The sequence below is a fragment of the Strongylocentrotus purpuratus genome, unplaced genomic scaffold, assembly GCF_000002235.5.
Source record: "Strongylocentrotus purpuratus isolate Spur 01 unplaced genomic scaffold, Spur_5.0 spur5_scaffold_5, whole genome shotgun sequence".
NCBI classification, from domain to species: Eukaryota; Metazoa; Echinodermata; class Echinoidea; order Camarodonta; family Strongylocentrotidae; genus Strongylocentrotus; species Strongylocentrotus purpuratus.
In genome coordinates, this window is record NW_022145611.1 from 19,023,772 (window position 1) to 19,051,605 (window position 27,834).

The following is a 27,834-nucleotide window of genomic DNA, read 5'->3' on the forward strand; positions in this document are numbered from 1 at the left end:
CTAAGTTTCATTTTTGCGTCCCGGAATCATACCAAAAACAATTAAATCACACGCACAAAAGCGGTGAGATAATTATTGCTTCCGGCCGCAGGACACAACAAAAAAACCCAGGTTGATTTCCGGAAGCTGGCGAAGAATCATGTCCGCATCGTTAACTGATTATAATTACACTCACACACCTATCTACTCTGTCCATATAGTGTAACGACCCATCTCTAATTTTGTTCGGTAAAATTTGCATTAAAAAAAAAAAATTATGCACAGATTGAAAAAAAAAAAGAAGGAAATAAAGAATTTACCTACAGTTTGTCTTCTGCGCAATAATGACCTGCCAGTGTCACAAATAAGGTATCTGAACATACTTATCTTACCGTTAATAAATGCCTATAACCCCTGAGCTTCCGGGGCTCCGCCTCTTGGCACCCGCCGGGGCAAAGCCCCTAGACCCCACGCCAATTTACGCTCAATTCGCTTTGCTCGCTACGCCCGGCCCCCCCACTCAGAGGTCGGAATGACCGCATGCGTGTTGCCAAAATGTCCGGTAAAGGGGTACTTTTCGTGCGACAAAGTCCGGCCCGAGAATTGTAAAAAAAGGGGTGTATTTGACTTTTCACCCGGAGATTTCTTTAAAAAGGGGGTGTTTTTCTTTTTTTCTCTCATCTCTTTGGACTCCTGAGAAATTATTCCGAATTTAGGGGGTAAAATGAGCATTTTTCCTGATTTAGGGGGGTCTCCAAGGCAGGAAAAGCCCGCGAAAAGCCCGCGAAAGGGGGGTTCGGAAATGTTGGCAGTCCTCAGATAGGGGGTGCTTTCAAAAATAGAGTACGAGCATATGCGTACCCTAAATAAAACTGAGTGGGGGGGCCGGGTCGCTACGTTCTACCTGATCCTTATTAATCCACTTTGAAAAACGTTCCGCCGGGCCTGCATGTAACGTACATGTAAAAGTGGTGGTGATGCAGTTTTTTTCTGCCACCAAACATTTTTGCTCATTACGCCACTGCCCCTGAAAGGTGAGCCTCTGGAATATTTGCCCCCTGCCCATCCCAAACTGCTTCCGGCGCACCTATGAATACCACCTCAAGCATTACATTGGGACACTTTTTTAAAACTCATTCCTCATCAAAATTCTTTACCACAAGCTCTATAGAGTTCCAAGTTTCTTGATATCAAGCTTTTTATCATTAAATTGAAACTGAGACACAAGTATTCATGACAACATTCCTGGGCGAAAGTTGGGTAGCGTGTTCGATGGTATAGTAACGAGATACGAAACATTATGGAGTCAGTCCTGGCAGCAGAACACAATTCAAAATGGATAGAAATACTGAAAATGCCCGTATATTGCCAATATCATGTTCAGAAAAAGTTCCATATACTCAATCTATTAAATCTATCAAATGGTGCTGCAGGGGGGGGGGGGGGGGGGGGGGGCGTAAGAGCACTTTTCAAAGTCTTATTTTGACCCGGAAATTGAAAATTACGCCTTCCGATATTTCGTTCAGTGGTTTGGGGGGGGGGGGAACTTAAGTAACACTTTTTTTTTTTTTTTTTTTTTTTTGGGGGGGGGGGGCCTCCTTTAACCATTTTAACACCTTTTACAATTACAAATATTTGAGGGGGCCGGGTTTACCCCCCCCCCCCCCCCCCCTGCGTACGCGCCTGGGTGCATGCATTCAAAACATTATTAACCACAGCAAACCTGATGAGGGAATCAACATGTATACAGTATACCACATGTGTTTTCAACATGGCTGTTGCTTAAAGGTAAAGACCAGTTATGGTCATGCGATTGCATTGTGAAAGAAACGTTGTGGAATCGATCAGAAAAGGTTGATCATCTAGCATCTAGCATCTGCAAGGTTCTGGAATCATCATAATGATAAGAAATTTGGCCCATTCTTCGTAAAGTTATAAGCACTATACACAGAAAGATGTATATGGGACTACCCTATATCTCTCACAGACCATGAGAGAAACAAATTTACCAAATATATGAATTAGTAGGCGGTTTCCCGGCAAATTTTGTATCATCATGTATTAGTCAAAACATATTCTTTCACATGATTGGTAATGAGAGCTTCCATTTCATTTTTTGAAATTGGGGCGTTTCCAATATAGGAGCTAGCTAAAATGATATACAATGTCAGATGATACCTCGATCGTTGCAATTTGTTTTCTTATTTCATCAGTGCTCAGCATCATCCAAAATGAGCTTCGATATTTTTTTTTAGAGAACGATAGGCGTTTAGATTCATGAAAAATAGAAAATGATCACGACCGTGACTTGATGAAGAGTTCTCGTGACTCATAAATTAATATATTCACTGATTTATAACAATTTTTTTTTTTTATCAAAGATAATTAAAGTTCGTTCGTTCGTGTCTCCTTAGTTCAAGCTGAATGTAAAGTTCCTAACTCAAATTAAATTAAATTAAGTTCTTCCATCACCCGAGTGGCTGCGATGGCCGTCTCATTTAAATACCGGACATATTATGGTGGCTCAGTGGTAGAGCGTCTGCCTCAGGAACGGGAGGTCGTGGGTTCAGCGAACTCCGCCCGAGTCATACCAAAGACTTATAACAATGGGACCTTCTGCCTTCTAGCTAGGCGCTCAGCATATTTGATTGGAGAAGGGTAGTAATAACATATTTATGTTATGCAGGGCCCGCTGGAAGAGCAGTTTCATAACTGAAGTGGCTACCGGGTAAATAAAAACGGTTATTATTATTTACAAGGGACATGTATTCATCTGTGCAACACTTTCTTTCCGGCAAGAAGATAAAGTAACTCCTACTTACTTACTTGATGACAAGCCCTCCTAACTCCGAGCCCCCCCCCCCCCTCCCCGATCCACGCCCCTCTGTACCCACATCAAATTGTAAATTCTGCTCATTGGTTTTCTCTTTATTTATTTCCTTGCTACATAGTTTTTGAAACGCAATATTCTTTTCATGTTTGCCAACTCGAAGACACAATCGTTTCAATCACGACTAAAACAAACCGGCTAAACTGAGTTAAGAAAGGTAAAGTCTAATTTTTTGATTGTTTGATAGAATTCGTTTATGAAAAAATTATGTGATTTCGTGAAAATTACACTATGCTTGTATTCAAGTATGAATTTTCTCATTAATACGAGAAAACTTATAGAAATGTCGTATTTACCATTATATTACACGATTCTTAATGATATGAAAACACCATATGGGACTAGGTATTCGTACGTTACAGCAGCCAGAGCAGACGGCTAGATGGCGCCTTACGCCGCGTAGGAGCATGTATATCTGCATAGCCTACCATGTCCCACGCACTTCAGTCTCTGTTTAGAGGCTGTCAGTGAAGCCTGACATAGTCTTAGTGGAACAACTGTTGATGAAAGAGAATGAAGTTTTGGTCAAGCACTGGCGAGTCTGGTACACAAATGGTCTACTTTTAGTGTAGTTCTAGCTGCAACTATCCTAGACCAAATTTTTCTGTCTCTTTCGTTCGTTAGCCTCTGATTTGGGTAGGGTCGGCTCCTCTCTTAAGGCTAACAAACAATGATTTCACATGATTGGTAATAAGAGCTTCCATTTCATTTTTTGAGAGGGGGCGTTTCCAAAACTGGTCTTTACCTTTAAGATTCTTGCTGATGCCATATGTATACTCGGTCTAATTGGGGTGTGCAGGTAGACCACTACACCGGGGTTTCCCCCTACTCTTATACGAATAGTGCAATGGGTTCTTAACGGGCAAGGGTGGTGAATCTTCTGTATGTGGGGTCCTCCATTTAACGTCCTATCCGAGGGACGGAGTGTTTTCCATTTAACATAGCCTGCATCTATGAAAAAAGGGGAGAGGCACATTAAAGCTTATCTGCCGTAGTTTACAGGAGGGATTAGACCGCTCTGCAAGGTCACTGGACAGGTGGTTATCTCATCAACTCAGCTCTCAGTTAACATAAGAAAGAGAGGATCATGGGGGACCAATGGTCACCGATTAGGCATTGTTTTTTATATAGAGGGAGCAAGTAGCTACGAGTAGTGCAGTAGGCCTTTAACACACAACGCAGGCTTCAGTCATCCACCTGGGTGGGAGTCGAACCTGAGAACTTTGGTCCGACAGGCAGACGCTTTACCGACTGAGCCAGCTCGCCGCCTCGGTATTTGGATACATCTCTCCCTCCAATAGAATGTATAAAAAGAAAAGCCAAAATAGAGGACAGGTCTAGGCAGTAGCCCACTCACTCATGAGGGTTCAAACTAAGTATCAAACAACATCCTTCAAATAAGTCAGCAATTTATGTATGAACATGTATCGTAAGTAGCCTGGGTTAAAAATGTCTTTGTCCCTGTCATCTGCTAATTATTTTTGCTCTATAATACAATTTTTTCTTTTTCTATAGTTCACAGGATTGAACTTCAATTAAACTGACAAGTCAACCATGTTCCAAAACTGCAAAAAATGTTATGGTAGCCTTCCAGCATCAGTTCTGTCCAGAATCAATCAAAATCTGTTAAGCGTCTCTCAGGGAGGTTCAGCATGGAAACAGACTTCATGTCTTCTTCGGGCAAGACATGAAGCTGTAGGAAGAAGAACTTTATTAACTTCAGGACAACAGCACTTGTCACCAGAGCAGGAATTAGCAGTCAGGAGCACAGTGTGCTATCATCAAGGTTTCCACAGAGAGGGGACTTTCCCTGAGAGTCTACCGGTATTGCTTTCTCAGACGATCGATGATCCAAAGAATTCTGGGATGACCGTAAAAGACAAGGATTACTTGTACACTCTCAGGAACAAGGTTTGTCCAAGACACCCGTCATCAGAATGTGGACTCCCTCGTCTTTCAAGATGCAAACGATTGTTTCCAGATTGGAGAGGGATGCAGAAAGGCATCTTTATCACAAGACCAGAGAAGAGATACTTCTCATCCTCTTCAAATCTCTCTCATCCAGCCAGAGAGGAGAATGTGATGAATATTTTTGACCGTAAGACAAAGAGGAAGCAGAGAGACCGGGCTGCACTGGCAAAAGATGTGGAGGTGTATGATTACATCAAAGATGAGGTAATTAATCAAAGAATATCTCAAGGGTCTTATCTGATTTTGTTGGCCTCATATTTGGCAAGTTTTTCTAGAGTTTGCCTGAATAATGGAAGTAAAAGAACCAATGAAATATTACAATCTCATGACAGTGGTCTTTTTCATAACAATTATTTTTGGTGTGTCTGTCCCATTTTATAATATCAATTTGAGTGCAATCTGCATTCCCTGATCTGTTAATGCATGTCTCCTGGTTAATGCAGGCAAGTAAATCATTCTATTAATAGAACCCTTTAATGAAAAAAAACAAAAATTGATAAGATATGTATGGAAACTGGAAACCATCCTCTGATTTATGTTGTTGTTTGGAGTAAGATCAAAGTGTGCAGTTATAAACAGTTTTACTCAATGTGACTTCAACTTGAATACAGTCTTATTTATTTCCTTTGGAAAAGTGATAACTAAAACTGAAAATTCATATATATGCAACTTCACTTAATCTCACTTAATCTAAAGCACTTTATTAGCCATTTATGATGTGTTCAAAAAAGTTGCGAACTTTTATCCATGACTTGTAGAAAAACGTATTTTCTGTATTTTTCATCAGTTATTTCATTTGTTGTTGTTATTTTAGAAAGTACCGGTATATCTACTCATATTCATTGCAATTTTTATCGTTTTTGTTATCAGATAGCTTATCGGATGGTGGACAGAATAAGAGATGTGACCAGGTAAGATGCCAAGAAGGAAGTGAAATGTTCATCCATTTAAGCAATGATTATTAAAAGGGACGTGGTAACATTGTTCAGATGAGAGAAAATGGTGCTAATGGGGCTTTCGCAGATACAATCCGGGACTCGTATGGCGAGTAAAAACAGACATTTGGTAAGCTTACCGGTCACCTCTCTGGCGCCGCAGAATATGTGACCACACATGCCGTAGAAATGAAGATCGGAAGGGTCTTGAACGGTCACTAAAATCCACGGCAAGCCACTAGGTAGGGAAAATTATGAGGGGCCCGGTGCATATGCGACCTAGGCATAAGGTAGTGAATTCAATGTTAGATGTACAAATTAAGATAATCTGAAAGTTTGAGTGAAAACAGGACATTCTGGCTTCAAAATGTGGGAAAATAATAACTATTAGTTGTCGAATCAACTTAAGAGCTATAGAGCCAGTAAGTAATAGTCTGATTTTCAGACCATTGTACCGAATGGTCATACGTTTTATGTTGTTCAAAGATTTAATCAGTTTAATTTTGGCCATTACAAGAAGTGGGTTATTGATGTAGACAAATGCTCATGTACGCTTTACAGCTCATTTTATGTATGTTATTACCAGAAAAGGAAAAAAAGCCAGTCAGTCACTCAATAGTGTCTGACAGTGAAGTCAATGAGCAAGTAAACGGTTTCCTTGCATAATTTGAATATTAGGACACTGCTAACGTGTAAATTTCACAGATAGGACATTCATGACATATTCATAATTCCTGCAAAGTTCTAAATAATTTGATATTGGCTGCAAAAGGGACATAGTAACTTTAACTAGTACATAGTTCATTAATGTTTAAGTTGATCGCATTAAGTATTCAAATAATTTTGTCCTCTTGTTTCACAGAAAATTTCCAGTGGCAGTAGATCTAGGCTGTGGACGAGGATTGATGTCCAATTACTTGACAGAGGTGGGTTGACATAATGCTTTAATAGTGAATTTTAGTGGCATGAAAACACATGTCTGGAACGTGGAGGACATAATAGTTGGTGATAGCGATGAAGTAGAAACTGTAATTTCACATATCTGAATGACAGTTATAGGTATCATTTATGTAAGTTAGGCTTTATCCGACAGTTCTTAAGCTGCCTGGCCACAGAAAAGGGAGTTCATGCCATCATATGGTCTGGACTGGACTTTGGTCAGTCACTTCTTTTTCAGCTACAACAATCCCAACTTTCACACCTGCAAAAGTTTTAAAATTCAGCAGCCTGTATTGCTACCCTTACCATACTTTCTACTCACATCTCTCTGGTTTTGTCCTCTTTTACATTCGCTACCTGTTTAATTCCACACTGTGTTTAAATTATTATTGCTTGTTTTCCACTGTATGCATGGATCTGCCCCAGGCCCAGAGTATAATTTGTAGAAGCCTTATAATCCTCCCCGACACTTAAGATCATCAAATTCTAACTTGTTTGTTGTTTCTAAAACTAAGAAATCGTGGGGGATAAGTCATTATGCATGATGGGCCTTACCTAAGGAATCAGTTGCCACAAGACATTCAATGTTGAGTGTAGATTGCTCTAAAAATGCTGTTAAAACTTTAATTTTCAAAATTGCTTTACAGTAGATCGACTTGTATTTTCTAACTTGTCTCACTTTGTTCATGTTCATGCTCCTACTTTTGCTTTGTGCCTTGATCGATTAATTCATGTGGGTATGGCACATTATAAACACTCTATATTGTTATCATTATTATTTTTATTATTATTAGTAGTAGTAGTAGTACTAGAAGTAGTATCATTATCATTTTTTTAATTGTTATTACTATTGTAATTACTATTATTATTATTATTTGTGTAGTAGGGAAAAGTCACATTTAACTTTTATAATAATACTGTGCTGTTTGTACACATAACTTTAAAAATACAGATATTTACTAGAGGATTATACATTTCAAAATAGATTAATACCAGTATCAATATCCATATTACCTTGCTTCCAATAACCTTCTGGGTCGATTTCTCAATATGCATTATCTCAAGTTGAATAACGATTTTATTTCAGAGTGGCTAATAATACAGTCACAAATGTATTATTAAAATATTTACAATTTTTGTTTTTTTGTTTTATTGAATTCAATTTTCTTAGGATGAAATTGGCACCTTGTATCAGTGTGAAATGTCAGAAAAAATGTTGGTAAGTAAATATCTTAATTTGTATTCACATTTTAATGCCTTCGCCACCGAAAGGTGGTGCCAGAGGCAGTATTTTTTCGGGTTGTCTGTCTGTCCGTCCGTCCGTCCTACCACAGGTTACCGCGATAACTTTATGGATTTGAACCAAACTTGGATTGAGTATGTACAAGCATGCCAGGATAGACTGATTAGATTTTGGGTGGAAGAGGTCAAGGGATGTAGGGTTGTAAATTTGTTTTAAAATACCAAAAATACATAATTACCACGATAAGCTGTAAAGTATTGAAGCGATTCAAAGCAAGCTTGGATAATGTATGTATGAGCATGCAAGGACAAACTGATGAGATTCAGTATAAGAGATACTGGTAGAAGGTCACAGGTTCTTAAATGTAATATGTCCCATTTGCAGGCCAAAAAAATGAAAAGGTTAAATTCCAACGACATTTGAAAGATAATACTAATTTAGAACTTCCCTAAAAAGAGGGGGGGGGGGGGGGGGGGCTTGAACATGTCTTTAAGTGGAAAAATAATGACTATTAGTTGTAAAAACGACTTAAGAGCTATACAGCCAGTAAGTAATAGTCTGATTTTCAGACCATTGTACCGAATGGTTGTACGTTTTGTGCTGTGCAAAGATTCAATCAGTTTAATTTTGGCCATCACAAGAAGTGAGATATTGTTGTAGACTGACAAATGCTCATGTACCCTTTACAGCTCATTTTATTACCAAAGAAGAAAAAAAACCAGTCAGTCACTCAATAGTGTTGACAGTGAAGTCTAGCAAGTAAATGGGTTTCCTTGCATAATATGAACACTGGTAATGTTAACTTTCTCAGATAGGATATACATGACATATTCAAAATTCCTGCAAAGTTCTACAGAATTTGATGTTGGCTGCAAAAGGGACATAGTATTTTTAAAGTGTTAAAACTCTCCGAAAATGTCTTACTAACCTTTGAAAATGTGAACCAAACCAAAATGTAAGTAATGTTTTGGGTAAAACTAATACAGTACAGAATTCCATCTTCAGGTACTGAAGTCACCTACTCCTCAGTTTTGACGAACCTGATGTTAGAGGGCAGCAAACCAATAAAACAGATACTCCATTGAGCTTACATACTTGATGTTAGCTAAAGTTGTATGAACAACATATACCTTCATCTTTAAAAATGAAGGAAATAATACACAAATATATATTTAAAAAATTCACAAATATATATTTTTTTAATTATTTATTTATTTTACCATAGTCTTAAATATTGAGAGCTCTACTTCTCTCCCAAAATATCAGTCTTACTGCAAAACAAGTCTCTTTAAATTGCAATATATATAAATATCAATTGTTTAAGAGTAATGTTCAAATTAATAGGTGATTTCTTTTGTAAGTAAAGGAGGTTCAAATTGCAATTGCAAGCCTATGAAAAACCCCACAATATAGTGAACAAATTTGCTTTTCTGATCATTTGACATCATGGAAAAGTTGATGACAATTAAAAAAGCACTCAAATGTTAACATTTACATATATATATATAGTGCCTTAATCTGGGAGGATGATTGTTAACAATGTTACCAGTAAACATTGTAGAATCTAAAGTGGGTATGAAAATATTTACATTGCTAAAAGTCTATTTGTGTCTGTTTAGATTGATTCAAAATTTTAATTTTGATTTTTTGGGGCGATTTTTGGGGTTAATTTTTTTAATAGCCCTTTAATGGCCTTTCCCCAGGGGAGAAATGTAAATGTAAAAAAAAAAAAAAAAAACTCTTTTGTGTATTAGGCTTATATCATAAAAAGATTAAAAGCTCCTGAGTTCATGGATTCAGAATTTACCTGATTGATTTACCGAGGCCACAGGCTGAGGTTGAAATGGAATTGCACATAGGAAATTCTGAATTTGGAGGTGAGTTTCTGTATATATTGAATGACAATATGCATTCAATATTTGTTATATATATATATATATATATATATATATATATGCCTGGCTTTTTCTCAAGTGAACAACCCTGTTAATGTTGCCCCATGCATTATATTTGTGTGGCCAAGACAATGCAATCAATGGGTTTGGGCAAAAAGTGTGGTGCACTCAGTCTAATTCACTTCTGTATGCAATATACCATGCACACAAGTTGGTTATATTGCACACTCGTGCACCAAACGAGTTGTTGAGTTTCACATGATAGCTTTTCAGCCAATTAGATGTTCTTTCGAAAAAGAACCCTATATATTTATAACTATGTCATTTACAGATCTTAACTGCTGTAAAGGCCCCGTCTAATAAAGAGTTGATATTAATAATAGCAACTTAATTGCAATTGATATCAATCGCAACTATGTACAAAAGAGACTGCAAACTTCCGATTGACTGAAGGAATTGCGATTGATCCAAATCGATTGCAATTCTTTATAAAAACGAGCCCCAGGGTGTCAATTAAATTATGCAAAAAAAATATAGCTAGATCAGTTCCAGGGCCCTATCTAATAAAAGAAATGTGATTGATTGAAATCAATAGCAACTTGAGATTGATTGCAACTCTTATCACTCAAGTATGCAGTTGCAACTTATTTCAATTTTAATTGATTTGAATCATATTCAACTCTTTACAATACGGGGCCCTGAAAATACCGAAGAACCCTGGATCTTGTCCCAAAAATGAATATGCAATGATAACTATATGTGCTATTTAATTATGACTTCAAAGGAGCGCCAGGTGCGCTGGCCGTAATCCATATCGGGCAAGAAATATGTATTTACTGATAGAAGTTCATTGGAATGCAATTTTTTTTCTTCAATTTTGGAAGGCGCGAATCTTGACACAAGCGATGTTGGGAGACACATTGGGGCTGTAATTGGTTCTTTACCCTGAGGAGCTTTTCAGTCTCATGTCATCTGGAAGCCTAATGTTGGCTGCCGGAGTCATCCATTATCGGTAGGAGTCACCAAAGGGCGATTGACTTCAAATTGAAATTTAACTTTCTGATTGGATTGGGATAAGACGTGTTGTCTTGTGATATTTGGTGGGTGAGAATGAAAAGATGATGGTGATGGTGATCATGGTGGTGGTGTATATGGTAGCTGGATGTTTTTGTTTATGTTGATTCAAGAGGGAGAAAGAGAGGTGATGGCGAGGGAGGGAGGGAGGGAGGGAGGGAGGGAGGGAGGGAGGGAGGCAGGCAGGGAGGGAGAGAGAGAGATAGATAAAGAGGGAGGGAGATAAAGCAAGAGAAAGAGAGAGAGAGAGAGAGAGAAAGAATGAAACAGAAACCAAGGCAATGACTGAGTGGTATATTTATAGGTTATTGTCTGTTTATGCATATGCTCTTTCTGACTGATTGATTGATTGATTGATTGATTTTTATTCGCTAAGCTTCCAACATACAATATACAAGAATAACAGATCAAAATTAAGTCAGCTTGAACAGGATAACCCACGAAAGCTCAAGAGCTTATCTCCAGTGGGGTTCCCGACAAACATGTACACAATTAGTAAGTTAAAACTTAAAATAGTAATATTTACAGACAGACAAGAAAAAAACTTATTAAAGATGATAATGATCATAATGAGAATAACAACATTAAACTGATGATAGAAATGATAATAAGTACAAGTAGAAAAATAAGAAGGAAAAGAAGAAAAAGAGGAGGAGGAGGAGGAGGAGGAGGAGGAGGAGGAGGAGGAAGATTGTGCTAAGGGTGATATAGGGTGGACTGCCAAGAGAGTTTTATTTTCATGTGGAATTATAATGTCATAAAGCGATTAGCAATGACGGGGAAAGCAATTAGGGTCTAAAGGGTGTATAATAGAGAGTATGTATGATGAGAACAAGTGTTAGATGAGAGGGTACAGGAAAGAGCTCTGCGTATCGTTGCCTGGTTGAATGTCTTGCCATACAATGATCTCCTGCATACTTTGAATGTAACCTCCCTAAAAGAGAGACGGAGTAAACTCATTGGTAGGTTTACGCTTTTCTTGCTACAATTGAAACGACATCGCTATCGCTACTTCTTGCCTAAAACCGGTCGCTCCTTCAGGAATGTCCATTATCTTGAATTACCCCAAACTAAAACTAAAAGATATCAGTGGTCACCAATATCCCATCTTGTGCAATTATTGAACTCTATAATGTAATTTCATAACCGTCATGAACTACACCGTTGCAATATATATCACTTAATTATTCTTCAATGAACTTGTAATTATTTACCTAATATTCTAAATATAATCATAATTTCCCATTTTATCTTCTTTGTGCAATAATAATAATTAGCTATTTCCAATTTATTTGCATGATGTTTATTTGCCTAAATTTTTTTCAATCTCATAGTTTGGATTCATGTAATTGCAATCACATAAATACATCAAATATTATATTTGGGTATACAATTTGTAAGTAATTTTTATATCACCAATTTGGATTTAATATATTGATTTACAGTCATTGTAAGGTACTACCAGTATATTCCCTATTTATGTCCATATCATTATTGAGTTATGTACACAAATTATTGGCAGTTGGTATCATGCATATTTCATTGTGATTTTGAAAGGCTTATATTATTATATTTTTCCTCACTTACAGAATTAACTCAATTTAGTCAAAGAGTTTTTTTTGTGAGTGACTTCTGAATTACCGTTGTGAATTGCCAATTTTTAATGATATATATGGACTTTTTTTCGTCATAAAACATTTCTCTTCTTACCCCTGGCTTCCACTGGACCATTAATCTGATAAAAATCTTTCCAATTGAATTCAAGATGATGAGAATTACTGTTTAACATTATCTTTTTGAATGCATGAAGTCACATTCTTCTTTTTAGTTTTTATTGAACTACATGTACTACTTTGTATATATGTAAATGTAAAAGTTATAACCTTATCTCATGTTTTCTTGTATATTAATGTAAATATGATGATATCAGTCTCCAGACTTTTGCCATGCTCTTTTTTTTAACAAACAAAAACGAAATTGAATTGAATTGAATTGAATAGAATGAAAAAGGGGGAGAGGAGAATAAAAGCAAGAAATTGAAAAAAGCATGACTAGGAGTGTTGTAACATCAAGCAAACTATTCATGTAAAATTGAAATTATGATATTAATTCCTGTGAAGAGCTCAATGGAATTTAAAACAAATCAAAGCAAACAAATAGTGAATCGATTGAAAAAGGAGATCAATTCCAAAGTTGTAACTAGGGTACCAATGTATATATCTGTTTTATCCATCATAGGACCAGGCCCCCGCCCCAGAGGGTGTGAAGACCATCAAGCTAGTAGTGGATGAAGAATTCATTCCTTTCAAAGAGGAGTCCTTGGATCTAGTCATAAGCAGTCTGAGGTGAGTGTCGTTTTTTCAAATTACATGACTTTGTGTCCCTACATGGGATGAGTTTCTTTTCTGTTACTGTATGAAGTCATTATATTGGTTTCTTATTTGAGGGGAGAAACTCCTACTCACTGCAAGATATATGTCGCTGATTATAATCACCATGAATCCTAGTAATAGGTTTAAAATCACAACCTCGTTGAGGGCAGATTAGGAAGTAGAATATAGGAAATGAATTTAATGCAGAAAAAGATACAGCGCACACTGCACAGAAAGTTAGAGAAATATGAGCCAAAGAAAAAATATGGAAAAAGTTTAAAAAAACAAGACCTAAAAGCAAAAACATGTAAAACCTAAGGGTAGAAGGAGAAGACATGAACAAACCAAAGCTAATTTCATCCTTTTCCCCCTTTCCATATCTCTTCAGTCAAGTTTGTCCATTGTGTTTCCCTGAAATTGGATAAATGTCAAATGCAAAGTGAAACACCCCCAGGGAAGTGATTGTGATGGAAATATGATACTACTGCTGACATGGAGGGCAGTTTTATGTGTTGAAATAAAATGACTCTATCCCCAATATTTTAGGGGGAAAGTTACTTTATTTTCACTATTGTATTTTCACTTTGTAATAAAACTTGATTTGATTTGAGATGTGAAATGCATTTACTCTTTGTTTCCTACATTGGAATATAATTCAGCCATCATAAAATCCTGTATTGATTTATTGAATAAAAAGTAAAGAAGTTGAAATTTCATGCAAATTCATTGTGCTCTAATCCAAACCATTTTTTGGCCATCAATACTGCTTGATGAACTTTTTTTTCTTCTCTAAACTGCTTGTTTTTCTGACATTTGACAAAAATGTTTTAATACATAGCTCTTCTTGACAAGGTAATGATGAGAGTAAAGGAAACTTTGTTATTAATTAAACATGAGTAGTTGTTCATCTTGCCTTCATATATCTGAGAATCTGAGTTTAATTATATATATATATATACAAAATAACTTGTGATCCAGCGACATAGTGCATAAACAGGTTAAGACAGGATGGTGTCATGTGTACCAATGCAGTATGGGTGCTAATTAAAGCCTAGCCCATTATCCTCAATTTCACTTAATACGGTATCTCAATTTATTTAGAAATGACTGAAAACCAGAAATACTAGCATGCAAATTGATTACTCAAGGCTTGCTCATTATACATCTATGCATTTTTTTCATTTTTTTTTCCTTCTCATCTTTTCTTCCCCCCTTCTCATTTCTCTATGTGTCTCATTCTAATTCTATCCCTCTGCGCGGCAGAAAAGTTTACTAGATCGATGGCGCATAATAAATGCTGTATTATTATTATTACTATTATGTACATAGAATTTGAATTCAGTGCACACTTAAGTTGCTCCCCACCTATTCTTCATGGCACTGACAAATAATATAATGCCTTCTGCCTAGCCTAAATACACCAGTCTCTGGCTGTGTCAACTAAGAAAGGCTACAGTACAGAGCCTATAGGGCGTCGAGACAACAGTTGCTATAGTCTCACATTGCAGACCCTTGGTCATGTGTAAAAACCGACGAGGGTGTGTGCCTGCAATTAATTACCCCACGCCACCGTGGGTGTGTGTTTTCTTTGAGTCAGACTAGATAACACCTGTGCCTTTCTTCAATTTGATGGATTTAAATGTTCGTGTGGGCTCACTGAGGTGTGGAATCACGTGAAGTAATGTAGCGTGCAGTGAGAAGAAACATGAAAGTCAAATTGGCTAGCCATTTATAGACGTAGGTGCCCGAAGTGACGGGAACACAAGGTGTTTCTACCAGGAAATAAGCCTAGACCATTTTTCACTTTCGTTTTTCGAGCTTCTGTCCTTTTCATGTTTTACGTTATATTTTCCTTGTAATTACCCTGAGGGAATCGTCTGACTTTTTCATCATATATCCATCACTTGGCTAGATGAAAAGGTAGACACTAACTATGTTCACATGATGGTACTACTTTTGAGATTAATTTCATCATGAGCTGAGAGTAGTAGCTTTAAGGTCCTTTAGTTAGCATCCACATGATGTCATTATTTTCCAAAGCGAAGCACTCTTTGATATTTTAAGCGTCAGCTTTCACCCACGGTGGTAGAAAATGTGGATGACGGAAGGTGTGTAGCTACATTCATACACCCTCCTAGGTCACTGTACTGGGTTACTCAAGTGTACTCAAGTGAATTGTTCAGGTGAAAGATTATTTCTCAAGTTGCATGTTGCTACTGAGTTATCTTAAGACAGAAAAAGTGCCCTATTTTCAAAAGTGAGTTATTATTTTGCTATACACACTCTACTTATCAGTATAATGTTGATTGTTTCGCTCGAAACTAAAGCTTTAATCTGAACGAGGCTAATAAGAAGAAGGATAAATGATGTTTTTGTTCTTTTCATGGCTTGAGGGAAGCAACACCCAAGAAATAACATAGCACCTAAAAGATAAATGTCAGCAGATTGTCTGCACACTCTCATGATCAACGTCCATAGTGCTCAATCTTCAAACATTGTCTCCCTTTCCCTGCCTTCTTCCCCTGTCCCCTCTCTCTGTATTGTGTCCTTTCTCTATGTTTAATCACTTACTGAGTATCGTATTGATCATTTTTTTCTCTTCTATCCTCTCTCTCCCTCACGTTCTTCTCTCTCTCTCTCTGTCAGTCTGTCTGTCTGTCCCTCTATCTCAGCTCCTTATCTCTCTCTCCTTTTATTTTTCTTTAATTTCACTTACCTGGTAACCTTATAGACCCAGACTTTGAAACAATACTTATCTTTTTGAAAGGTGACTTCATTCACAGTGAGTGAAATGCAAAAAGCTTTATAATTAAACCTTTTCGGCCATTTTTCTTCAAATTTAGTTAAACCCAACCCTTTAAAGTCTACATCATGTTTAACAAAGAAAAGCTTTAATAGACCCCTGACCAACTACCTTTGTTAAACCCAATTTCGAACAACAGTTGGAACTCAGCGATGGGTTCAAACTTTAGTAGAATACAGGCATTAGTGTACAACTTTTACATAGTATCCCTAACTAAAGGTTCATCTGTGAATTTTTTTAAAAGAAGCTAATTTCAACTGATTTGGGTAAGTATGGGTATGGACAACTACCAAAAAAAAGGGAGGAGGTATGGGGGTTGGGGAGAGTTTTTTATTAGAGGTCAAAGGTCAATGACCTATGCCTAAATCACTTAAAATTGTATTTCAGCAACAAAATATGGTATATAGATGATCTTGGTGTCAAAATGCATAGAATTACGAAAGAAGATGACATAGAGTAACTACTGAACCTTAGAATAAAATCTTGACCTCCGAAAATGAGGTCAAAGGTCAAAAAACTATTTTACCTCTAAAATATGTCATATTTATAACAGTAAAATTACCATATCATATAAAAATGAGCACAAACAAATCAAAGAGGCTAATTTCAACTTATTTTGGCGGATATGGGGGTATGGGGGTTATTATTTATTCCAAGAGCAGAGCGGGAGGGGTAAATTTCCTTTCTGAGGGTCAAAGGTCATTGACCTTGCACTAAAACACAATACATTGTATCTCAGCAACAAAATAAGGTATATAGATGATATTGGTGTCAAACTGCACAGGATTACGGAAGAAGATGACATAGAATAACTACTGACCCTTAGAATAAAATCCTGACCTCCAAAAATGAGGTCAAATGTAAAAAATATACGTCTTATCAGTAAAATGTCCTATAAGTAACAGGGAAATATTATGTAAAAATGAGCACAAACAAATCGAAAAGGCTAATTTCAACTTTAAGAGGCAGGAATGGAGGTTATTATTTATTCTAAAAAGAGAGGAGGGGGAAATTTCCTTTTTGAGGGTCAAAGGTCATTGACCCTGCATTAACACACTAGAAATTGTATTTCAGCAACAGCATGTTTTACATAGGCCTCGATGATCTTGGTGTCAAAATGCACAGAATTATACTGGGAGATAAACTGGCGGCTCTGTTTTTTTAAACTGTAACAGTTCTCCTTGGATCAGATATAGACCTAATCAATTTCTGTATAACTTGCAGGAATTATGAATATGTGTCCTATCTGTGAAATGTAAACGTTAGCAGTGTCCTAGTATTTACACTCTCAATCTCTATCTTTTCCCTCTCCCCTCCTCCCCATCCCTCTCTTTCTCTCCCCACCCCCTCCCTCTCTCAATCTCTCTCAATCTCTCTTTTATTTATTTTTTGTTATGTATACCTTTTTAATAGTTTTGCGGGACTTCTGTAGATTATGTTGATCCGTAATCATTTGAGGTAAGCTCTGCTCCAGGATGAGGAAAGAAAGATCAAGAGAGTTCAAAATAACCGGAAATAGCACCCACCTCTTATCCGGCCTAGGCCCATTTTGTCATAAGATAAGACCAAAATATGTGATTGCCAGATGATTTTCTTTGAAAGCAACACGGATTTTGTTCTTCTATGATTATAAACACGACGATATAGTTTTTCATATATTTTTATCATATGTATTTTTACAATGTGTGACCAAGACAATTTTCCATGTGTTCTTGTGAATTTGGATGAATACAAAGAATTTAATTTAATTTGATTTAATTTTATAAAATGAATTAACACACAAATGAAGCCAATAAACAATAAATATCAATAACATTGTAATATAAAGTCACAGTTCAGTTGCACAATCATAAAAAGCATGCAAACATGTTGAATGTACATACATCTTCTTGCACTTGAATCACGGGTTCTCCTCCTCTTCCGCCTGCTACATCGGGTGGCCATGTCTCGGGTACTACCCTCTACTGAAATAAAATATAGATATAAATGGGAAAACCTCTTTTTGATACAAGAAATACATGAACCCATTGATTTACATTAATTATTTTCGGTTGTGAAAGTTTATCAGAAAAACACTGGGAAAAAGAAAAGAAAAGAAATTATATTTTGTAGTAAGTGATCACACAACCCGCTCCCCCCCCCCCCCCACCCCCTCACTGAACGAAATATTGTTCGGCGCGATTTTCACATTTTCGGGGTCAAATACGCAAACAAGTTTATGCTCACTACCTCCCCCCCCCCCCCCCCCCCCCCCTCCCGCCACTGGAGGATAAGGCCATGAAAACAGGAAAATAAGTGATTCACAGAAATTCAGAATGCGTCTTTTTTAATAAAGGTATTTGTCCCATTTGCAGTCCTAAAAAATGACAATGTTTAATTCCAATGGCATTTGAAAGATAATACTGATTTAGAACTTCTTTCAAAAGGAAAGGGCTGGAAAATGTCTTTTTGTGGGAAAATAACGACGATTTGTTGTCAAATCGACATAAGGGACTGCTATCACTTTATATGTAAATAGTCTGATTTTCAGACCCTTGTATGTTTTGTGCTGCGCAAAGATTCGATCAGCTTGATTTTGGCCATTACAAGAAGTGGGTTATTGATGTAGACAAAATGATACATGTACCTGTTACAGCTCATTTTATGTATTTTATTACCAAAGAAAAAAAGATGTCAGTCACACGTCACTCAGTAGTGTCTGACAGTGAAGTCTAGGAGGTAAACGGTTTCCTTGCATAAATTGAATACTAGGACACTGCTAACGTTTAAAATTCACAAGTAGGACATACATGACATATTCATGATTCCTGCAATGTTCTACATAATTTGATGTTGGCTGCAAAAGTCTTTAAGGTAGCATAATTCCATTCGATTTTCTCAGGGCTCTATACAGGGGGCTATCAATAGTCTAATTCTAGTATTATTCTGCTATTTAATCACTTACATTTTACTTTTTACTTAATATAATATATTATATATAATATTTTTTACATAATTACCAGGGTGGGGCTAAAAACTTGTAATGACGCGCGCGATCACTTATCCCAGCCGGTTTGGAAAACGGGCACATGCCCGGTGCCAGGTGTATCTCCGGTTTGTTGGTGTATGATCATATGAATATCCCCGATTTCCCGGGCATAATAATACACTCAGCAACAGCATGTTTTACATAGGCCTCGATGATCTTGGTGTCAAAATGCACAGAATTATACTGGGAGATAAACAAAATATGACATGGATTCTTCACCACCAAAATATGAGGTTGAAGGACAAAAAATGAGCAGGGGGGGGGGGGGTAAAGTTCATTAGTGTCATTTAGTTTGTGTATGTACAATTTGCAGATACTACTCACAACTTAGAACTTACAGTAACTATTGACAACAGAATACAAATTAATAATACTTCAGTCTGTATCATCTTCATCGCTACCAATAACTTCTTCTGCATCTATGCTTTCTGTTCCATTGGAGCATTGTCCACAGCACACTTAACATGCAGATATACATGACATGCCAGCGTTCATACAGCTGCATTTCATGTTTTGACACTGCCTTTCCCCTTCTTTGCCCTTCAACCTCGTATTTTGGTGCCAGATGAAGAATTCATTTCATATTTTGTTTATATCTGAGTATAATTCTGTGCATTTTGACACCAAGATCATCGAGGCCTATGTAAAACATGCTGTTGCTGATACATAATTTCTAGTGTTTTAGTGCAGGGTCAATGACCTTTGACCCTCAAAAAGGAAATTTCCCCCTCCTCCTCTCTTTTAGGAATAAATAATAACCCCCATTCCCGACACATTAAGTTGAAATTAGCCTTTTCGATTTGTTTGTGCTCATTTTTACACAATATCGTCATTTTCCTGTTAGTAATAGGACATTTTAGTGATAAAACGTATATTTTTTACCTTTGACCTCATTTTTAGAGGTCAGGATTTTATTCCAAGGGTCAGTAGTTATTCAATGTCATCTTCTTTCGTAATCCTGTGCATTTTGACAGCAAAATCATCTATATACCTTATTTTGTTGCTGAGATACAATGTATTGTGTTTTAGTGCAAGGTCAATGACCTTTGACCCTCAGAAAGGAAATTTACCCCCCGCTCTGCTCTTGGAATAAATAATAACCCCCATACCCCCATATCCGCCAAAATATGTTGAAATTAGCCTCTTTGATTTGTTTGTGCTCATTTGTATATGATATGGTAATTTTACTGTTATAAATATGAAATTTTAGAGATAAAATAGTTTTTTGACCTTTGACCTCATTTTCGGAGGTCAAGATTTTATTCTAAGGGTCAGTAGTTATTCTATGTCATCTTCTCTCGTAATTTTGTGCATTTTGACACCAAGATCATCTATATACCATATTTTGTTGCTGAAATACAATTTTAAGTGATTTAGGCATAGGTCATTGACCTTTGACCTCTAATGAAAAACTCTCCCCAACCCCCATACCTCCTCCCTTTTTGTTGGTAGTTGTCTATACCCATACCTACCCAAATCAGTTGAAATTAGCTTCTTTTAAATTTTTTCACAGATTGGCTCAATATGTGGCTAATTTAGGGTTACTAACAAGACTGTTTGCAGATATAATGTTATGTTGTGGTAATAACCAAAAATAATCTCTGAAAAAATCTGTTAAGACTTTGATACACTCAATTTTGTCAGATTATGAATTACCAAACACAAAGTTTTGGTTTAAAAAATTTACAATAGCAGATTAATGAGTAAAGAAAGATAAGGAAAACAATAAATCTCTTGAAATTGTTCTTTTCCAGGCAGCTCCTGAAAAGAAAGGGGGGAAATGGTTTCAAATACATATCAGATAAACTAATAAAAAACAAATACCAAGTCATAAAAAAGATATTGAGAAAAGAAAATGTTAAACATTTTGAAGACATGCCTGGGGGGTGTTTCACAAAGACTAAGATCGACTTTAAGTTGGACTTAACTATGGCAGGCCGTTCATGCCACAATACTGGCATTCACTTGGCCTCTCAAGGGACGTACAAATCATGGTCACAAATCTACAGAATATTCATTTTTTGATAATTCATTATTGAAGGAAAAAATAGTATCTAAAGATCATAATGGATAATGGTGAGAGCAAACAATGGCATGAATGGCCTGCCATAGTTAAGTCCAACTTAAAGTCAATCTTAGTCTTTGCGAAACACTCCCCAGGCTTATTAAAGTTGTCCTATTATATCAAATTTTCATATAAATTTCTTTCTTGGCCCTGTTTCTGTTTTTTTGCCATACCAAAAGCAATTTGTGTTCTGCTTCTCACAAAAAGAAGATAGAAAATTACCGGTAGACCATGTTCATATGAGCTGGTGTATGAGGAGAATACTGAGCAGTGAAAGTTCTCTGTACCATATTGCCAAAAGTTTTGAACTACTTTTCTTCTGAAATCACTCAGTTATTGGATCAGCTCGTTTGCCATTAATGATTTATAGTACCATTTATTGAGAAACCCGTACATTTCATGGATTACATTAATGTATCTTTCATTATGAATTTTCCAATTTGAAAACAATGCTATGAATATTTTAAATTTTACATCATTTGTAACCACACAAACACACACACACACAATTGCTGTTGAGATCAGTGCAGACATTAAACACAACATGTTTTTATAACTACATACCGGTATAGACTTATTCAATATTTTTCTCTGAAAAAGACATTCAATTTAATAATTCAAATTTACAACATTTCTTGATTCTGAATAAAAATCTCACTTCATCCAGTACCATACAGATTTGATAAACTGTATCAATGTTTCTATTTTTTTTCAATTGATATTACTGTTCTACTTTTACTTGAAATCCAATCAAAACTGCTTTTGTGACCACCTGTATAGAAAGACCACCTGTCTATAAAGACGGCATCTTTTGTTTCCCTTGAATATGGTTTCTCATGGAAACCTGTACTAAAGGAACCTCTACATAAAGACCACCTGTCTATGAAGACCACTTTTCATGTTTTCCTTGAGCAGTTTTTATAAACAGATTTCACTACATTTACAAGAGTCACAAGAATTGTGATATGGTTACATGTAGGTATAACAAATTTGAATTAAAAACAAACCTGGTATGGACCTTTCTTTAAAATCTGTAAATGTGTTAGAGAGACCTCATGCCTGATATGTGAGCCATCGTATAATGTCATCTTTCCCAATGGGTTGAAAGCTGAACCCTAGTATTCAGCTCCCTTTCATGCTGTGGGCGAGATAGGTATCAGAGTAATTTTTTGCTTACATTGTTGAAGGTTAGGCTCTTTGATAAACATTCAAAAGGATAAGTAAAGTATGAAATTGTTTGGGTTTGTGTTTGAGTTTGAAGATTTATTATCCAAACAAAAAGTACGTCAATATAAAAATCAAATGTGAATGTTTAACATTGAAATTTGAAAGGATAAATGGGACCAGAAAATAGCATTAAATACTAATCGTGTCTGGTACCACTAACACACAAGGGTATCACAACAATAATTGATACTGTAATGAATAAATGTGAATAACTATTGAATAATAATAATAACTAGAATTTAAATCGTCACGAGGACGATTAAGGTGGTCTGTCTTCAAGTCTTATGATAGATTATAATATTTACTTTATTGAGAAAGGGAGAAGTTATATAGACATGTAAACAATGATGATCATCATGATGATGATGATGATGATCTTGATAGTAATGGTGATGACGATGATGATGATGATGATGATCATGATGATGTTGATGATTATCATCAACAGACCATGATGACATCAGACTTACAAAAATGAGAGAACATTTAGATAATATATAGTCACAGCTACAACATACTAAAAAATCAACAAAAATCAAGCCGAAATAACGGCGATGTTGCTCGCAAAAGACAAGAATGTAGAATCCAGATTTGAGAAAAAGTCATCTCCCATAAGGATTGCACGCAAAAAATATTGGATCAAGTGATAATATGGTATTAATAAAGTAAATATGGTTGTTTTATCACATTATTTACGATTGTACGTGTTTTAATATTGAAAGGAGACGGTACAGTGAATTGTCTAAGCTAGATCATATCAAAATTTGGAAGAAAATTGATCATTGTTTACAGAGATACAGTCAATTTTCCAGAAATATGCTGACGTCATAATATGCAAATTGAAATTTTGAGTTTGGAGGCCATTATGATGACGTCATGAGTTAATTGAGGGTCAAATGAGACATGAAATCATACCTCCAACTCATAATCTATTTAAATATGAAAGAAATTGGGGGTTATCTATCAATTCTGAAGAGTTAAAATGAATTTTGTATAGGCATGTTTTTGCCCATGTATTGTGGATACAGATAGCGCAGGTCGGCGCGTGCGTTCAACTTTGACAGCCGCTAATTGCAGTATTACTGGTCGGAAAAAGGTAAACAAGGTATCAAAATGCTTGGAAAAATGTAATAAATATGATAACAGAAAAAATTTGGCGATTCTATGTTGCAAAATGCCAGGACGCGCGCGCATTATTACGCGCGCGCAAATTTTGAAAATGCTTAAAATGGCCTGAAACGTATGCAAAATTAATTTAGAACGAATTTGACCATTTTAAAATTTTAATGCGCGCGTACGTGTGCGTCGAGGTGCGCGCGCGGAATTTTTTGACATTTTTCGTTGACCTTCGACCTGAAGTTGATGTATACCAAATATGGTTGATTTTTGATGACTTGTTATCGAGATATGATAATGACCTGATTTTTACAAAATGGCGCCTGGATGACGTCACGATGAGCCCATGAACTTGAAAAAGTTAATTAGACTTGAAATCATAGGGCTTGATGACTGACAGAAATTCAAAGGAAATTGACCATGTCGATTTCGAGTAAACGTGTGCACAAAAAAGTGTACGGAAGAAATAAAAATAAAGAAATAAAGAAAGAATAAAGAAAGAAAATTCTAGCGAAATCAATAGGTGATCTGTCATCGACAGACCACCTAATAATATTCCGCTTTTATATAACGCTTAATACATCTATGATGTCTCAAAGCGCTTTACAGATATACTATTAACCCGGTCATTGGATTCTATACTTGATCATGCACACTGTGAGCACAATCTCCACTCCCTGAGGAGCATTCCTGCCAGGCGTTACTTGACGCTCAAAAACTGTTTGACCAACAATGACCCTCGCATCCTACCGGGTATACTCATTTAACACCTGGGTGGAGAGTAGCAAGTGCAGGTTAATATCTTGCCAAAGGATATTAGTGCCGTGTCGGGATTCGAACCCTCGACCTTCGCATCTCCAGTCAAACGCCTTAAACCATTCGGCCACGACATTCCTACATACTTCAGCTACAAACTATTCTACATCTAGGCTACAGTGTCATCTTAGGCTCTGTTTTCATGACAGGAGATAGAATCTTATTACGTTTAGTGCGTACTAGATCATGCTATCTCGGAGGTGAGAACGCGACATTGTCATTTCGGCCTGCCGAATGGTGTGCTAAGGTATTCCAAACTGGCCGACCGCTGGAGCACCTTTTGGGGGGTGCTTCATGAAAGAGAACGCCCTCTAGCATGCCCTTCATCGAGCTGACTCCTGTAATGAGAACGGTCCATTTGGGCAGATTGCACCATCACCCCGATTAAATGGGCAGGATTTCTTTTCCATGTTACCTTGTAGGATTAGATCGTTCAAGAATACAAAGTATTAAACTGTAAAAAGGATTCACAGTCTGATATTTGTTCTTTAAAGAATTAAAGCAAGGTATACATATGTCTCTACCACTTTGAAGTATTTTGGAAATTTGTGCATACAATAGTGATTCAAAACACCGTCATCTTCATTTTGAGATATGCATATATGCGTAAACATGTCCTCTTTCATTCTTGACAGATTATGAGTCTCTCATGCATTTGATTTTTTTTGCACATCACCTCCTGCGAGGGAAAGATTTAATGGCAAAGGATCATAGAGAAAGTGACAAACATGTGGCAGGTGGGATTAAGATTGATTTTATTGAATGGCAGCAGCTATTTTAGGATTGTGAGATATTCCAGGGTTTATCAATCACATTCAAACTTTGAGTAAACATCAATCTTTGATTGTAAATGCATTCATCTTTAATACGTACCTAGCTCAATGTTAATGCTGTTTTTAATAGGCCTTTTGTTGTCATTTCTTTTCTGTAGAAATATATATTCCATAAATATATATTTATATATATATATATATATTTCATATATATTCCAGAAATCCAGACCTATAGTCTCTTTCTATAGACAAGGAGAAATTTAGCACTTGTTGTAGTACATGTATGTATGTGAGAGAAAGGAGAAAGAGAAAGAAAAGGAAACCATGAGAAACAGAAAGAAAGGCAGTCACTGAGACATAGAGAGAGAGAGAGAGAGAGAGAGAAGCCCTTAGATAAGTGATACATGAATTTAGTGTGAGTAATTTATGTCAAGTACATTTCTCTGACGTGGTAATGAAAGTGGTAAAAACAGACCCCTTTGAAAGGAAGTTGAAGATGGGAGTACATTTTCACATTTTGTTTGTTGAGAGCCAGAAAGGTATGAGTTAACGCATTTCTTGCTCTCCGATCACGATTACAGGAAGACAGACGACGCAGAAAGAAAGTGGTGGTTTGTATGAGTCTAGTCACCCAACTGTGCTGTCTTGCAATGAACAAGAGATAAACATCAGTCCAGCACTTTATGCGCACTTCAAGCATCCACCTCTCTTTCATTCAGAGGCAGATCCATTTCCCTCAAAAGGTTGTTCCCCTCCTGATCTGTCATTCCCAGTGTCTCGTTGTAGCGATAAGGCTATTCTGTTTCACTTTAACAAATAACAGACTTGTCTGAACCTTCGGGGGCGTTTCAAAGAACTTGTCATCATTGACAATTGACAGTTTTTGTTATAAGCTACTGAAATCCTTGCTTCTGATTGGTTATCAGCAGATTTGTCACTGATTTTGTTCATTTTGTCATTGAAAAAAGGCTTTGTTGAAACGGGTCCCTGATTATTCCTTGTTTCAGGGAAAGAGAGAGAGAGATTGACACTGCCATTAGGTTACAGATATCTTTTACAGTCTTCTTGTACCGAGTATCTGATCATTATTCAACCTCGTCTTATATTGTTGAGGGAACTTGCAAATTTTGTGAGACACCCCTTGGGGACTCACTCGAGTCATCTGTTCTTGTCCTGTTGAACTCATGCAGAATTGTACTTGGTCTGTAGAATCTTGACTATTACTGTCACTTCCCTGCCTTTCTCTATTTCCAAGTAATTCTTCTTTGGCTGTTGCAACCTTCTTTATTATTTCATCCCTTGTTATATTATACTTCAATCAATGTTTCTCTTATTTATATTTCTTTTGCGAGAGCTAGGTCATTCACTACTCCTGTGTACAGCTTTACCACCGATGCTCCCTTGTTCTTCATGGTATTTTTTAAATATACAAACGTACATTTTCAAAAACGTTTGATATGTGTATTTTCTCTTCCCTCAATTCTCTCTTTTACCTCCATATACAGCACCCATTTCTTGTGCTGTACTTCTCTTCTCTGTGCCCTTTCCTTTAATAGACCCTGTGTCAGTACATAGGTAGTTGGTCGATGATTTTTAAAACCTCACAGAGTACACCGATTCATATGTGTTACATGATAAATCCTTTCCCATTACTTCCAGACATTTTCCTTCACAGCAAAATTGCCTGACAAGGGGGGTGTTTCACAAAGACTAAGATCAACTTCAAGTTGGATTTAAGTGGCAGGTCGTTCATGCCACTGTTTGCTCTCACCATTTACTGGCATTGGTCTCTCAAGGGACTTACAAATCATGGTCACAAATCTACAGAATTTACATTTTTTGATAATTCATTATTGAAGGAAAAAATATTATCATATGATCATAATGGCCTAGCTATTTATAAGGATATAGGTACATGTAGATGTGTTCTGAGCCCTGTTTTTTTTTTTATGCCTCTGCCACCGAAGGTGGTGCCGGAGGCATCATGTTTTCGGGTTGTCCGTCCGTACGTCCGTCAGTACGTCCGTACGTCCGTCCCGTTTGACCGTTATCACAATATCTCAAGAACCATTTAAGATTTAAACTTAAGACTCGGGAATAGTATTTATCACCATAGGAAGACGATCTGATTAGATTTTGGAGTACGTAGGTCAAAGGTCACAGGTCACAGAGGTCAACTTATGAAATTCCTTGTATTGAGTTTGTTAGCGCGATATCTCAAGAACCATTTGAGATTTAAACTTCAAACTTAAGGATAGTATGTATCACCATAGGAAGACGATCTGATTAGATTTTGGAGCACGTATGTCAAAGGTCAAGGGTCACAGAGGTCAACTTATGAAATTCCATACATTGAGATTGTTATCATGATATCTCAAGAACCACTGGAGATGTAAAAACTTCAAACTTAAGGATAGTATGTATCACCATAGGAAGATGATCTGATTAGATTTTGGAGCACGTAGGTCAAAGGTCAAGGGTCACAGAGGTCAACTTATGAAATTCCATACATTGAGATCGTTATCGCGATATCTCAAGAACCACTGGAGATTTAAACTTCAAACTTAATGATAGTGTGTATCACCATAGGAAGACAATCTGATTAGATTTTGGAGCACGTAGGTCAAAGGTCAAGGGTCACAGAGGTCAACTTATGAAATTCCATACATTGAGATTGTTATCGCGATATCTCAAGAACCACTGGAGAA

At 36.6% G+C, this 27,834-nt stretch overlaps 1 protein-coding gene across 2 annotated transcripts in view; it reads left to right on the plus strand.

Moving 5' to 3' along the window:
- The first annotated feature begins 2,961 nt into the window (after positions 1-2,961).
- LOC754687 (arginine-hydroxylase NDUFAF5, mitochondrial) overlaps positions 2,962-27,834 on the plus strand; it is an 80,045-nt gene continuing 55,172 nt past the window's right edge. For both annotated transcript variants that reach the window (XM_030999277.1, XM_030999276.1), the window contains exons 1-6: positions 2,962-3,026; positions 4,385-5,044; positions 5,711-5,751; positions 6,638-6,701; positions 7,886-7,933; positions 13,165-13,271. In XM_030999277.1, the coding sequence (XP_030855137.1) occupies positions 4,424-5,044; positions 5,711-5,751; positions 6,638-6,701; positions 7,886-7,933; positions 13,165-13,271 (881 nt within the window). In that variant the 5' untranslated portion in view covers positions 2,962-3,026; positions 4,385-4,423. The remainder of the gene's footprint in view (positions 3,027-4,384; positions 5,045-5,710; positions 5,752-6,637; positions 6,702-7,885; positions 7,934-13,164; positions 13,272-27,834) is intronic.